The 13664-nt window shown below is 45.6% G+C and overlaps 1 protein-coding gene across 1 annotated transcript in view; it reads left to right on the top strand.

Moving 5' to 3' along the window:
• Window positions 1–2440: 2440 nt before the first annotated feature.
• pnp6 (purine nucleoside phosphorylase 6) overlaps window positions 2441–13664 on the top strand; it is a 29110-nt gene continuing 17886 nt past the window's right edge. The window contains exon 1 of the mRNA XM_055648742.1: window positions 2441–2651. Coding sequence (XP_055504717.1) covers window positions 2632–2651 — 20 coding nt within the window. The 5' untranslated portion in view covers window positions 2441–2631. The remainder of the gene's footprint in view (window positions 2652–13664) is intronic.

Genomic DNA, 13664 nt, shown 5'->3' with positions numbered 1-13664 from the left:
GAACGATGAGGTTGGGGGCTTGGGAGGGCAGGGAGCCGGATAGAAGCAATTGTTTATCAATTTCTATGGCCTCCAGCGGTGAAAGGAGTAACAGTGTTCTTAAGAGAAAATAGTATTTGATTACAGTAGGGATGTTGTACGGAAACAGCCCGCGCCCCCGCAAAATTAGGGAACATGGTATTGGAGGTAGAGTGCTGACAGTGATAGAGAAGTGGTTGGCAGACATGAAACAAAGAGTAGGGATTACCAGGTCCCTTTCAGAATGGCAGGCAGTGATTAGTGGGGTACCGCCAGGCTCGGTGTTGGGACCGCAGCTATTTACAATATACATCAATGATTTGGATGAAGGGATTCAAAGTAACATTAGCAAATTTGCAGATGACACAAAGCTGGGTGGCAGTGTGAACTGTGAGGAGGATGCTATGAGAATGCAGGGTGACTTGGACAGGTTGGGGGAGTGGGCAGATGCATGACAGATGAAGTTTAATGCGGACAAATGTGAGGTTATCCACTTTGGTAGCAAAAACAGGAAGGCAGATTTCTATCTAAATGGCGTCATGTTGGGAAAAGAGGGAAGTACAACGGGATCTAGGGGTCCTTGTACATCAGTCTATGAAAGTTAGCATGCAGTTACAGCAGGCAGTGAAGAAAGTGAATGGCATGTTGGCCTTTATAACAAGAGGAATCGAGTATAGGAGCAAAGAGGTATTTCTGCAGTTGTACAGAGCCCTAGTGAGATCAGGCCTGGAGTATTGTGTGCAGTTTAGGTCCCCTAATTTGAGGATGGACATTCTTGCTATTGAGGGAGTACAGCGTAGGTTTACAAGGTTAATTCCCGTGATGGCGGGACTGTCATATGCTGAGAGAATGGAGCAGCTGGGCTTGTACACTCTCGAGTTTAGAAGGATGAGAGGGGATCTCATTGAAACATATAAGATTGTTAAGGGTTTGGACACGCTAGAGGCAGGAAACATGTTCCCGATGTTGGGGGGAGTCCAGAACCAGGGGTCACAGTTTAAGAATAAGGAGTAAGCCATTTAGAACAGAGACGAGGAAATACTTTTTCTCACAGAGAGTGGTGAGTCTGTGGAATTCTCTGCCTCAGAGGCAGGTTCTCTTGTTGCTTTCAAGAGAGTGCTAGATAGGGCTCTTAAAAAATAGCGGAGTCAGGGGATATGAGGAGAAGGCAGGAACGGGGTACTGATTGGGGATGATCAGCCATGATCACATTGAATGGCGGTGCTGACTCGAGGGGCCGAATGGCCTATTCCTACACCTATTGTCTATTTTGCTTGCAAATTTCCAAAGTACACAAAGTACAAAGTACAACCAAAGTGGTTCTCTAACCCCGATCGAAATCGCGTAATAAACAATTACACCTAAATTATGTAAACTGTGTTACCTAATTCATCAAAGATAGACACAAAATGCTGGAGTAACAACTCAGCGGGACAGGCAGCATTTCTGGAGAGATGGAATGGGTGACGTTTTGGGTCGAGACTGAAGAAAGGTCTCGACACGAAACGTCACCCGGCATTTTGTGTTCATCTTGGTGGTAAACACGCATCAGCAGTTCCTTCCTACATATCCCTAATTCACCTGTCGCGTTGCACGTATGCATGGAAACACGTGTTGCAGCTGCATTATACATTGCTGGCGCAGCTGAGTTTCTGGTCGAAGCAAGGTGACTCGAAGATTGTTAGTACGAAGCACTCAGCGATGGATGATTCCTGTCTGTCCCCCACTAGACCAGGAGATCTTCTGTGGCAAGAGGACTCTGTGTTTGCCCCTCTAACATCAGCCGACTGTAAAAAAACAGCTCAGCAATAGAGGGGACAATTCAACCAGTCTCCCCGTTCTATCTAACCATGGTTGATCATATATCAATTACAATGTCCTACCTTTGAAACACTTGTCACTTGCAGCCTTTGTTAGCTCCAGCTGTCCCGTGATCCACAATTCTGGGGAAAGTTTGTGATAAATTGAACCCAAGCTAAATGCAAAGCATTGCGGGGTCTCCGCGGGTCAGGCAGCTTCTGGGGTGGGAATTGTCAGTCTCCGACCCGAAACTTCATCTGTCCATTCCTTCAACAGATACTGCCTGGCCCGTTCAGTCCCTCCAGCACTTTCTGTTTTGCTCAAAATTTGAGCATCTGCAGTTTCACGTGCACTTATTACATACATGTCGACCATTTGAAGATCGGATACGTCTGAGACAGATATACCTCTCCAAATCCAAGGGGATCCAAATCAAATTAAGGCAATCCAGGCTCCCAATTTAACTTTATAGTCGGGGCTTTTTCCGAGGGGGGGGGGGGGTGTTTGTTGAATGAAAACATGTCACAACTCCAGTTTATTTTTTAAAAACACTTTTTTATTACGCTTCAACGGAGGCAACGCTCCTCTGTCCAAGTTGCATTCTCTTATGAAATTTAAATAGTTTGAATGTGGGAACGCGGAACTCTTCCCCTGACGTCAGGCTGGGGCAGGATAATTCCCTCGTTTAACGACGGCAGGGCGAGTTGATCCTGTAGTTTCCCTTGAAGCAGGAAGGGGGAGAGTGACAACCAGTGTCGAGGAGGGCGACGGACGCGCTGAGGTGCGGGGAGCCGGACGGGAGCCGCTGCAAGAATGGCCGCAGGGAGCTGCAGGTGAGGCCGGGCCGGGGCTGGGGCTGGGGCTGACGACAGGTGCACGACAGAGGCACGCAGTGTATCCATCAAACGCGACCGAGCACCTTACCAAGTATCAGTGCACGGGGCGAGCCCTCTCCCAATACAGAGCGGCAAGTCCGGCAAGTGTTTCATTCTTGCTCCTTTCACATAGGGGTGGATGTCCAATTATTGGCAGCGATGAGGCTGCTTTCTATCATCATTATATTGTTCTCCGATTCTAAATTCCATCAATCCCCTTGGATGACTCCCATTTTTTGTCGGGGATGAGGGCTGTGCCAACATATAATTGCTCTTGAGGAGTCGGTGGCAACGCAGCCCTTGATGTGTGGGTGCGCTCACAATACTGGTAGCGAGTGGAATTCCAGCATTTTGACCCAGCGACGGTTAAGGAATGGAGATACATTTCCAAGTCAGGATGTGTGTGGCTTTTAGGGTAACTTACAGTTACCACGTTTTGCTGGCCATGTCCTTCTAGCTGGTTTAGAAGATGCGCTCCAAAGTGTATTGGCGACTTGCTGTAGTGCATCCTGTAGATGGTACGAACTATTGCTACTATCTGTTGCTAATAGAATGAGTGGATTTGTGTGGGAAGGGGTGCTATTGATCTGGCTGCTATGTCATATATGGGCATAAATTGGGTAGACAATCAGAACCTTTTCCCCAGGGTGGGGTTGTCCAACACTAGAGGGCATAGCTATAAGGTGAAAGGGAGGAAGTTTAATCGAGATGTGCAGGACAAGTTTTTTTGCACAAAGTGGTGTGGGCCTGGAATGCACGGCCAGGGGTGGCGGTGGAGACAGATACCATAGTGGCATTTAAGATGCTTTTAGATAGACATGAGAAAGTGCAGGGAATTGAGGGATAGGGATCATGTACAGGCAGATGAGATCAGTTCACTCAGCATCATGTTTGGCACAAATATTGTTCCTGTTCCTGTGCTGTACTGTTCGATGTTCTATGTATATGGGGGGTTACACGTAAGGTTATCGGGTCAAAGGGTGTGACGCACGGAGCAGCTCAATCGTTTTGGAGGACATGGCAGCTCCATGGCATACACTGTTAACACACAAAACGCATTCTTTCTTACCTGTTAAAAACCGGCGAAATGGTCCATTTTTGCGCTGTAAATAACCGAATGCTCTCTTATCTTTGCTCTGAACCCGAGCACCATGGTGTGAGGTGCGCATCCCTTGGGACAGCCCCCACTCTCGCCCCCGATGGCCGCCCTCTGCCCACCCTACCCCTGTGCAGCCGCACTATCACGGGCTGTGGTCGGCAGCGCCCACACACGGGGCCGGGTGGATCCGGGCAGCGGACACACGGGGACGAAAACCCGGCAACGTCTCCATCAGCTGCAGCAGAGTTGGGGGCCAGTCTGGTCCCTCCGCCCACCCAGAGTCACTGACTGCGCTGGGAATGATATATCTTCCCTTGTTTGAGCGGTGTCTCTACCAGGCCCTACACCCCAATGTCCAGCAGCGGAGGGACGCTGGACTGTGGTCTGCCCCCACAGAGCCTTGGCGTTAGCTGTGCCATGCTTCATCGAGTCCCTCAGCATGTATTCCTGCAGCCTGGAATGGGCCAGTCGGCAACATTCCCTCATGGACATCTTGCTCTGCAGGGAACGAGCTTTGGCCAGACCAAAGAGCCTCATTCACTGAGTTGATGATCTACCAGCAGCACTTGATGTCCTTCTTTGAACAGTCTGTAAATCAGAGAGTTCTCTGATATGGAGCTGTTCGGGATAAACCATAACAAGGACCATTGCATCATTCTCCAGACTCTCTTGTCAAATCCACCATCTGGGAAGTGGGCAACCATCTCCTCTCCATAGCATGCAATGGTAGTAAGATTCCGGTGGTGCATGAACAAACTGACTGGGAGAGCCCCTCTCACCACCAAGGTCATGGTGCCTGGTGGTGAGTTCTGAGGCCTTTTCGCGGACAGGCTGCTCAGGGAACCATGCACAGGATCCATCAAGTCCTTGTCCTGCAGGTTGTTCCATGCCGACCACTGCCCGATGGACTTGTGGTCAAAGGTGTTGGTCCAGAAGAAGCTTTCCACAAAGGACATGTGGTGCAGCAATGTCCAGCTGACTGGCACATTGTGCGGCATCAGAGCCAGGCCTATCCTTCACAATACTTTGGCTCTTTGCAAAGCCTGATGCAGCCACACATGAAGATGACCATCAGGATGAGGGCTTTTTGCCCCTGTTGTCTGTCGACTTGTGCAACATGACCAGTTGGACCCACTCCATCTTTGATCCCCAAATGAACTGGAATACAGCCCGGGTGATCTCCGAGGCAGAGGAGTGGAGGATGGGCCAGACTTGTGCCCAGTGCACAGCCCCGAGAGCAGCTCACACCTGATCACCAAGATTTTTCAGGTTATCGAGAGGGAATGCTGCTTCCACAGGCCCTATCTATGTTTGCTTCACCTTGGCTGTTCTCTCCAGATTTGTTCTCTGTTACATGCTTTGGCCCACATGAACCAGATCCCCAGCATCTTCAAGAAGTCAGACCTGATAGTGGAGGTGGAAGGTGATGTTTCAGGTCCAGACCCTGCATCAGGACTGATGGTGCAGAGGGAAGCCAGAGTAAAAAAAAAGCGACAGGGAGGAGTGAGACTGAGGCTGAGACAGTGATAGGTCAAATCAAATGTGATGGGGCACGACAGGCAGAACTCGCCTCTCTCTCTCTCTCTCTCACATATAATAGCTATCCGCCCTCGAAAATCTGTCCTAATATAGGGTCTTGATTTGAAACGTTGACCGCCTCTTTGCTTCCACAGATGCTGCCTGACCCACTGCGTTTCTCCAGCAGTTTATTTTTTGATCCAGATCCTGCATACGCAAACTCCTTGTTTTATGGTTTGGTGGTGGTATTGGTATTATTTTGTTATTGCCACATGTGCTGCGAGCTAGTGATAAACCTGGTTTTGTATGCAGTCATGTCATGCATAAATACAATAAAACCATACATGAATCTATCTAGTGGTGTAAAGAGGAAGGAAAGAGAGTGCAGAATATAGCTTAAACGCTACAGAGAAAGTACAGATCAAAAGTACAAGGGCCACAACAAGGTTTCTAGTATCCAGGGTTATTTATGGTTCATGTGAGAATATCCTATTTCTTTCTCCCTCCTGTACCTAACACTTTCTGTTGATGGTACACAAAAAAGCTGCAGAAACTCAGCGGATGCAGCAGCATCTATGGAGCTGAAGACTGAAGAAGGGTTTTGGCCCGAAACGTTGCCTTTTTCCTTCGCTCCATAGATGCTGCTGCACCCGCTGAGTTTCTCCAGCTTTTTTTTGTGTACCTTCGATTTTCCAGCATCTGCAGTTCCTTCTTAAACACTTTTTGTTGATGTATCTGTGCTTTCCCCCTCCATCTGAAAGCAAGTTCAGAGTTCTGACCACTCTCAGAGAGAATGGTTTCTCCTGAGTTGGATTTATGAACTCCTTCGTCTCCTTACTCCTTGCATCTTATTCTCCCAGTTCCTGCTTTTGGACCAACTGCCAAGTGTCACCATCTCTAAATCTCCCCAGTCAAACCCATTCATAATTTTCAGCCTTTCATAAAGTAATTCCTCAGAATGCTTTATTCAAGGGGAAAGACCCCAGTTGCTTCAGTCATTGCCAAGAGTCATGACCTGATATTATCTTTGTCAACCTTTTTTTATACCTCTCCAATGTCTTAGTGTCTTTTATATAATATGGAGGGAGACCAGAACTGCATACTTTGCTCTGTGTTTTGCTGTGCCGAACCTTTCAATGTAGATGGGCAAAAAGGTCGGCATCGGACATGTTGTGCTGAAGAGCCTGTTTCTGGTTTGTTTTGTTTATTTTATTAGAAGTTAATACAGTACAAAACAGTACAGTGGAACCTAATTTTAGAAGAGCATGTTTCTATGCTGTACATCTCTGTGACTCAATGAGTGTATTGCTAATATTGTACTGCAGTATAAACCAACACAGGAACACCAAGCTCTTTGCTTTGTGAACTGTTTCACCATTGTGATAAATTCAATACATCAGATTGCTTTTGTCAGTACACAATGTGTGTCATTTATACCCCGGTTGCCCTGGGAACATTACGTGTGAAGCACAACGTATTCTAATAGTCAGCAACAGAGCAAACCAAGTAAGGATTTCCTTGTAGATGCAAGGAACTGCAGGTGCTGGTTTACAAAGAAAGACACAAAGTGCAGGAGTAAATCAGCCGGTCAGGCAGCATCTCCGGAGAATATGGATAGGTGACATTTCGGGTCAGGACCTTCTTTCAAACTGATGGTAGTGAGGGTGAGGGGGGTGGGGGAAAAGAAAGCTCAGAGAGAGGTGGGGGTAGGAACAAGTTTGCAAATGTAGGTGGATAGAGATGAGGCAAGTTTTTGATTGGCAGATGGTTGGACAAGCACCAGAGATAAAAAGAGAAAAAGTGTGAGAGAAGGAGATGTGGATAGAAGAGGCACGAAATGTGAAGCTAGAGGAATGAATATAGCTGGAAGGGGTTGGGGAGGAGAGGGAAGGGAGAAAAGCTACACATCCAGGTGGGACAGAATAGGAAAAAGGTGGGGCGGTGTAGTACATTAGTTATCTTATATTGGAGAACTCAATGTTCATACCAAGCGGAATATGTGCTGTTCCTCCAGTTTGCATGTGGACTCACTCTGGCAACGGAGAAAGACCCAGGACAGAAAGGTCAATATGGGATTGGGAAGGAGTTAAATTGGCTAGCAACAGGAAGATCCAACAGGCCTTGGCAGACTGAGCACGTGTTTAGCAAAACGGTCACCATGTCTATACCTGGCCTCAGATTGGGAGCACCAGATGCAGTAGATGAGGTTAGAGGAAGTGCACCTGAACCTCTGTCTCTCCTCGAAGGACTGCTGAGGTCTGTGTATGGATGCGAGGGAGGATGTATGGGGACAGGTGTTACGTTTCCTGGGGAGGGGGCCATGTGGATGGGAACGGATGAGTTGCGGAGGAAGAGGTAAGGATTCCTTGCTTGATTCTCCAGTTGGATTATTACTGCAGTTGTTCCTGCACCAGCCATAAATTATCAGATGTATGGTATCCAATCACCCAAACTGCCTTGCTTGGATTTGAACTCGCATCTTTCGATGGCGATATCAAAAATGCTGTTCCAATCATCAACACCCTTTCAACTGTCATTTATGTAATGTGCAAAAACTGATGTGAACATAGATAGTGTTGTATATAGTGAGGATGGTCATAGATCAGATCACCTCATTCTGGATGTACTGCCTTGTTCCGTTACTCCAAACTCTACCTCAGTCAGTTATTTAATTATGCACTTTGATATATCTTTTTGCACTACTTCAGATAACACTACAATCTTTGCAGTATTTTGGGTTTTATTTGTCCTTGCATTCATTGTCATAGTTATCATTGCCATGTATTCCGGCTACTCTGTGATCTTCATGTAAACAAATAATTTCATTCAATCTGAATCTTAATGGAAAATGGAAAATGGAAAATTTGGCAGAGCATGGGCAGTTGATATTTAACCTGGACAAGAGTGAGGTGATGCATTTTGGAACATCAAATAGGGGTAGGACATATACAGTAAATGATCGAGCATTAAGCATATTGAAGAACTGAGAGACCTACGGGTCCCTGGGGTCAAGGGGGTGGTGAAGAAGGCATGTGGTATTTTTGCCACCATAGGTCGGGGCATAGAATATGAAAGTTGGGTGTTGTGTGGCAACTTTGCAAACACTGGTAACTGAAGTATTCTGTGTCGATTTCATTGCCACAATATACAATGTGGACGTGTTTCTGTTGGAGAGAGCAAAGAGGAGATTCACCAGTATATTGCCGGGATTGAAGGGGATTAGTTATGGGGAGAGATTGGACAGGGTGACTTTGTTTTCCCTGAAGCAAAAGTCATTGAGGGGTGACCTGATAGATTATGTAGAGGCACAGATAGGGCAGAGAATCAAAATGATTTCCCCAAGGTGTGGTTAGAAAAACTGATGGCACTACAATATTTACAGTATTTTGTTTTATTACACTCCTTCAGATAGCAGTACAATCTGAACCTCCTCCGTGCTGTCCCCAGCAGAAGCATGCCCTTCCTATATTGGGGCAATAAGTCTGTTGAGAGAATGGATTTTAAAGGGGATCTGTGGGGTTATTTTGTACATGGAGACTGGTTTCTTGTGTGTGATTGCTGAACTTATTTTCCACGTGATTTTAGTACAAGAGCATGGATCTGGTGGGGCTAGCATCGATGGGGAAGCTTGGTTGACATGGAGTTACTGGTGTGTGTGTGTGCGTGCGTGTGTGTGTGTGTGTGTGTGTGTGTGTGTGTGTGTGTGTGTGTGTGTGTGTGTGTGTGTGTGTGTGTGTGTGTGTGTGTGTGTGTGTGTGTGTGTGTGTGTGTGTGTGTGTGTGTGTGTGTGTGAGAGTTCTTGGAATCCTGACTAAATTTAACTCAAGTGCACATTTATGTGGTGGTTGCTACGGCAACTGTAATTTCAAAGAACCAAAGAAAACTGAACAAGTTCTACTGGATATTTTACCTCCGTTTCCTCTCAGTGAGATATGGCAAAACAGAAACCTGCAGAATAGTTTAATTAAACATGTTCCCGATGTTGGGGGGGTCCAGAACTAGTTTAATGTAATGTGTTTAAGAATAAGGGGTAAGCCATTTAGAACGGAGATAAGGAAAACGTTTTCACACAGAGGGTTGTGAATCTGTGGAAATCTCTGCCTCCGAAGGCAGTGGAGGCCAATTCTCTGTATGCTCTCAAGAGAGAGTTGGATAGAGCTCTTAAAGATAGTGGAGTCGGGGGATATGGGGAAAAGGCAGGAACGGGGTACTGAGTGTGGATGATCAGCAATGACCACGGTGAATGGCAGTGCTGGCTCGAAGGGCCAAATGGCCTACTCCAGCACCTTTTGTCTATATTGTCTAAGGTGTAATCAAACCACAACTCACTGACAGAACACACTATACAGGCCATCCTCCCGGTGATGAAAGGACTTTGTGTTCTCTAGGACACCTCTGGCAGTGCCCTCATGAATTCACTGTAGGCAGACAGTGAGACCAAGGTCAGGGAGGTTTACCCCTCGTTTTGGTCGCTCACCACTACTGCAGACTTGACTGCAGCAGCTGTGTCCCTCGGGAGTGCAGCTGCTGCCAGGACACTTTTGATGATGGTCATTATAGCCCTACCCCATCACAGTACGTTTGGCACCAAGTGTTGAGCTTCCTCTCCTCTTTTTCTCCTTCCCTCCCTGGCTCTACCCGTCCTTCCACATATCTCTCTCTCTCTCTCTCACTCAATCTCCCTCTCTCTTTCTATCCAGCTAGATGTCTCTCTCTTTCTATCTCTGTGTCTCGCTCTCTCTTTTTATCTCAAGCTCTCTCTTCCTCCGTTTGTCTTTTTCGCTCCTTATCTCCTTCTTTTTCATTCCCATCTCTTTCCTATCCGTCCTGCTCCCCCCTCTTCCACCACACAGTTCTATTGACAAACCCCTCCCTACCCCCACAGTCTCCTTTATCAGCTCCCAGCTGCCTGATGACAGCGGGTTTGGCCCATGTGCTGGACAGCTGTCATCTGAGTATTCAAAAGCTAACATCTTCTCCTAACTTGGTCTCCTAATCTGAGGAAAGACATTCTTGCCATAGAGGGAGTACAGAGAAGGATCACCAGACTGATTCCTGGGATGTCAGGACTTTCATATGAAGAAAGACTGGATAGACTCGGTTTGTACTCGCTAGAATTTAGAAGATTGAAGGGGGATCTTATAGAAACTTACAAAATTCTTAAGGGGTTGGACAGGCTAAATGCAGGAAGATTGTTCCCGATGTTGGGGAAGTCCAGAACAAGGGGTCATAGTTTAAGGATAAGGGGGAAATCTTTTAGGACCCAGATGAGGAAAACATTTTTCACACAGAGAGTGGTGAATCTCTGGAATTCTCAGCCACAGAAGATAGTTCTGGCCAGTTCATTTGCTGTAATTAAGGGAGTTAGATGTGGCCCTTGTGGCTAATGGGATCAAGGGGGTATGGAGAGAAGGCAGGTACAGGATACCGAGTTGGATCATCAACCATGATCATATTGAATGGCGGTGCAGGCTCAAAGGGCCGAATGGCCTACTCCTGCACCTATTTTCTATGTTTCTATGTTTCTCTCCCTGTCTTTCCCCCCCATTCTGTCTCTCTCCCTCCTGGAGAAACTCAGTAGGTCAGGCAGCATCCTTAGAGAGAGCTGAAGCTAATGTTGCCAAGGTGGATGATCTTTCAGACGGATGGAGAAATCAGTACTTCTGACCAGTTCTGATGGAAGGTCATCGATCAATAACATGAGTTTAGCTTCTATCTCCCTCCACAACTGCTGCCGGACAATCTGGATATTTCCAGCATTCTCTTCCAGCATTCAGTGACCATGGTCTTCGGTGTCACAATTCTAGATTTGTCTTTCCTCTCTCTTCATTAATCTCCCTCTTAAACACCTCCTTCGGGCAGATCAGCTGAGACTAACAAGCATTCAACCCCTTTTCTCAGGTTTAGGTTTATTATTGTCGCGTGTACTGCGGTATAGTGAACGTTTTGTATGCTGTCCAAACAGATCAGATATACCATATATAAATGCAATCAAGAAGTAGAAAGAAGAAACTACACATGCTGGTTGACTCAAAGTGCTGCAGTAACTCTGGTCATGCAGCTTCCCTGGAGAACATGGATAAGTGACGTTTCCGATCGAGACCCTTCTCCAGACTGATGATGATGATGATGACGACAATCAAATCAAACTCCAGTATTTTTGATCAAGCAAAGGAAAAGAGTAGAGCGCAGAATATAGTTGTCAGCATTGTAGTGCATCAGTTCCATAGACAAAGCCTCACCTGGACCCAGTTATTGACATACTACAGTATGTTTGGGAGAGGATAATTTCTTTGTCCATATATTAAGTTTGATTCCATTTGATCACATTAGGATTATGGGTTGAAGATGGCTGTCAGTGGTCTGGTAATTTTCACCTTCTTCCTTAATGCATCCAGTTGGCAGTACAATCCAGAACGCTTTCCAACAATCTTTTTTTAATTAAAAATTGATTATCCTCTCAAATTTCAGGGGAAGTACTCTTTTCTCAAGTGCTTTATAAAGCAGCTCGTAACCATTTTTATTTCATTAATTCCAGTTTCAACAATAAATTATTTGAAAGCTTGGTGATTTTAAGTGCTATTTTTCATTAAAATGCCCGCAGTAATGTTGTGTATAACTTCCATATCTCCACTTTTTGATGCCCCATCATAAAAGATAACAAAGAACCTGGAATGAGCTAGGATGAAGTCTGTCAGGCAATACCTTTTGTGAAGATTGTCGTTTGGTATTTAATACTTGCTGCTGTCTGCAGATCAGCTTTTGGATACTTGCTATGCTGGCAGCGTTTGTGTAGAGACCCAGAACATGCCCTTCTTTCAACACAAAGCAGCCAATTCATCGTAAGAATTCTAAAAAGCCCAATGGACTAAAGCGTCAATTTATCTTCAACAAAGAAAGTTTAAATTTAAGAAAATGCAATATGCAAATTTACATTTCATAACACTGTGCATCCATTGTGCATTGAAGTAATAATGCAAATTTCATCCTTTAATAACTAAAAATACAGCACAAAGGGTAAACATCTTTGTGTGTTTATTAGATATTGTCAGATGCAATTTCTTTACTTTTGTCCTAATGGTTTGAAAAGTCACTAGAACAATATTAATCTAGAGCCATCATTATTTTTAATGGTAAAAATCATAACACATGGTAGCTCATTACAATGCAGAAGGAGACAGTTCAGCTCATTGTGTTAGTGCTAGCCCTGTGCAGACATCTAGTTAGTTCCAATCCCCACTCTTCTCTGTAAGCCTGAAGTTACTTTCCCCACAAGCCTATACAATTCCCTTTTGAAAGTCCTGATTGATTCTATTTCCACCCACCATCTGGGCAGGGAGATTCCAGTCATATCCACACATTGCACAGATAAGGATTTCCTCCTTTATCTATTGCCCTTCACTTTGTATCTCTATCCTCTGGTTCTGGAATCATCTGCTCATGGGAACAGTTTCACACCACTTTAGATCGATCACCATCTTGTGCACACCAATCAAATCCTCTCCCAGTATCAGCTTCTCTGGACTAACATATTAGCTGACTCCCTCATCTCCTGGGTAATGCTACCAATTTGTTCTATACACAGTGCACAGCGGAATGCAATATCTCATGGTGTTAACTTCCTATAATATTCATAGTTGCGTTGTACTTCAGGAGTTACATTACATCACGGAGCTCAACAATCACTTGCCATTGGGGTAAAGAGCTTTGTTCTTGATGAAACAACCAATTGCATATTCTCCCACATTATATTTAATTGCCCAGGTCTTTGCCTCTTTGTAGCCGCCTTATGGCCTTGTCAGAACTTGCGTTCCCATGTTTCTGAGTGTCACCAATAGGTTTAGCAACTAACCTTTGGTTCCTTCATCCAGGTCATTTGTATTAATAGTAGGAAATTGAAGCATATTGATATTGATCCTGATGGCATATTATTCATTACATCCTGCCAAACAGAAAAAGGCCCATCTATACATGCTCACTGATTCCTGTTAGCCAACAGATATTCTCCCTCGCATCCCACACCATGATCATTTACCTTCCGCAATTACCTTTATGGGCCTATCCCACTTAGGCGACTTTTTAGGCGAGTGCAGGAGACTCTGCACTGGCCACATGGTTGCCACTTGTTCGCTGGTTCTCTCTGGTGAATCTCCTTCATGGTCGCGAGGAGTTCCTGCATTCTGGGAACACGTCGTGACCTCAGTATGGTCGCCGCAAATTTTTCAACATGTTGGTCGCCATGGAGAAAATCGCTAATCCTGTAGTCGTAGGTGCAGTTGTAGTGGGGCCGCCGTGTTGTTATGGGTAGTTGAGGAAATTGAAGTTAATCGCCTTTGCCGACTGGTCATTTGCAA

Source organism: Leucoraja erinacea, chromosome 17, assembly GCF_028641065.1.
Source record: "Leucoraja erinacea ecotype New England chromosome 17, Leri_hhj_1, whole genome shotgun sequence".
NCBI classification, from domain to species: Eukaryota; Metazoa; Chordata; class Chondrichthyes; order Rajiformes; family Rajidae; genus Leucoraja; species Leucoraja erinaceus.
Note: the sequence above shows the minus strand (reverse complement) of the source record. Positions and strands in the feature narration are given on the sequence as shown.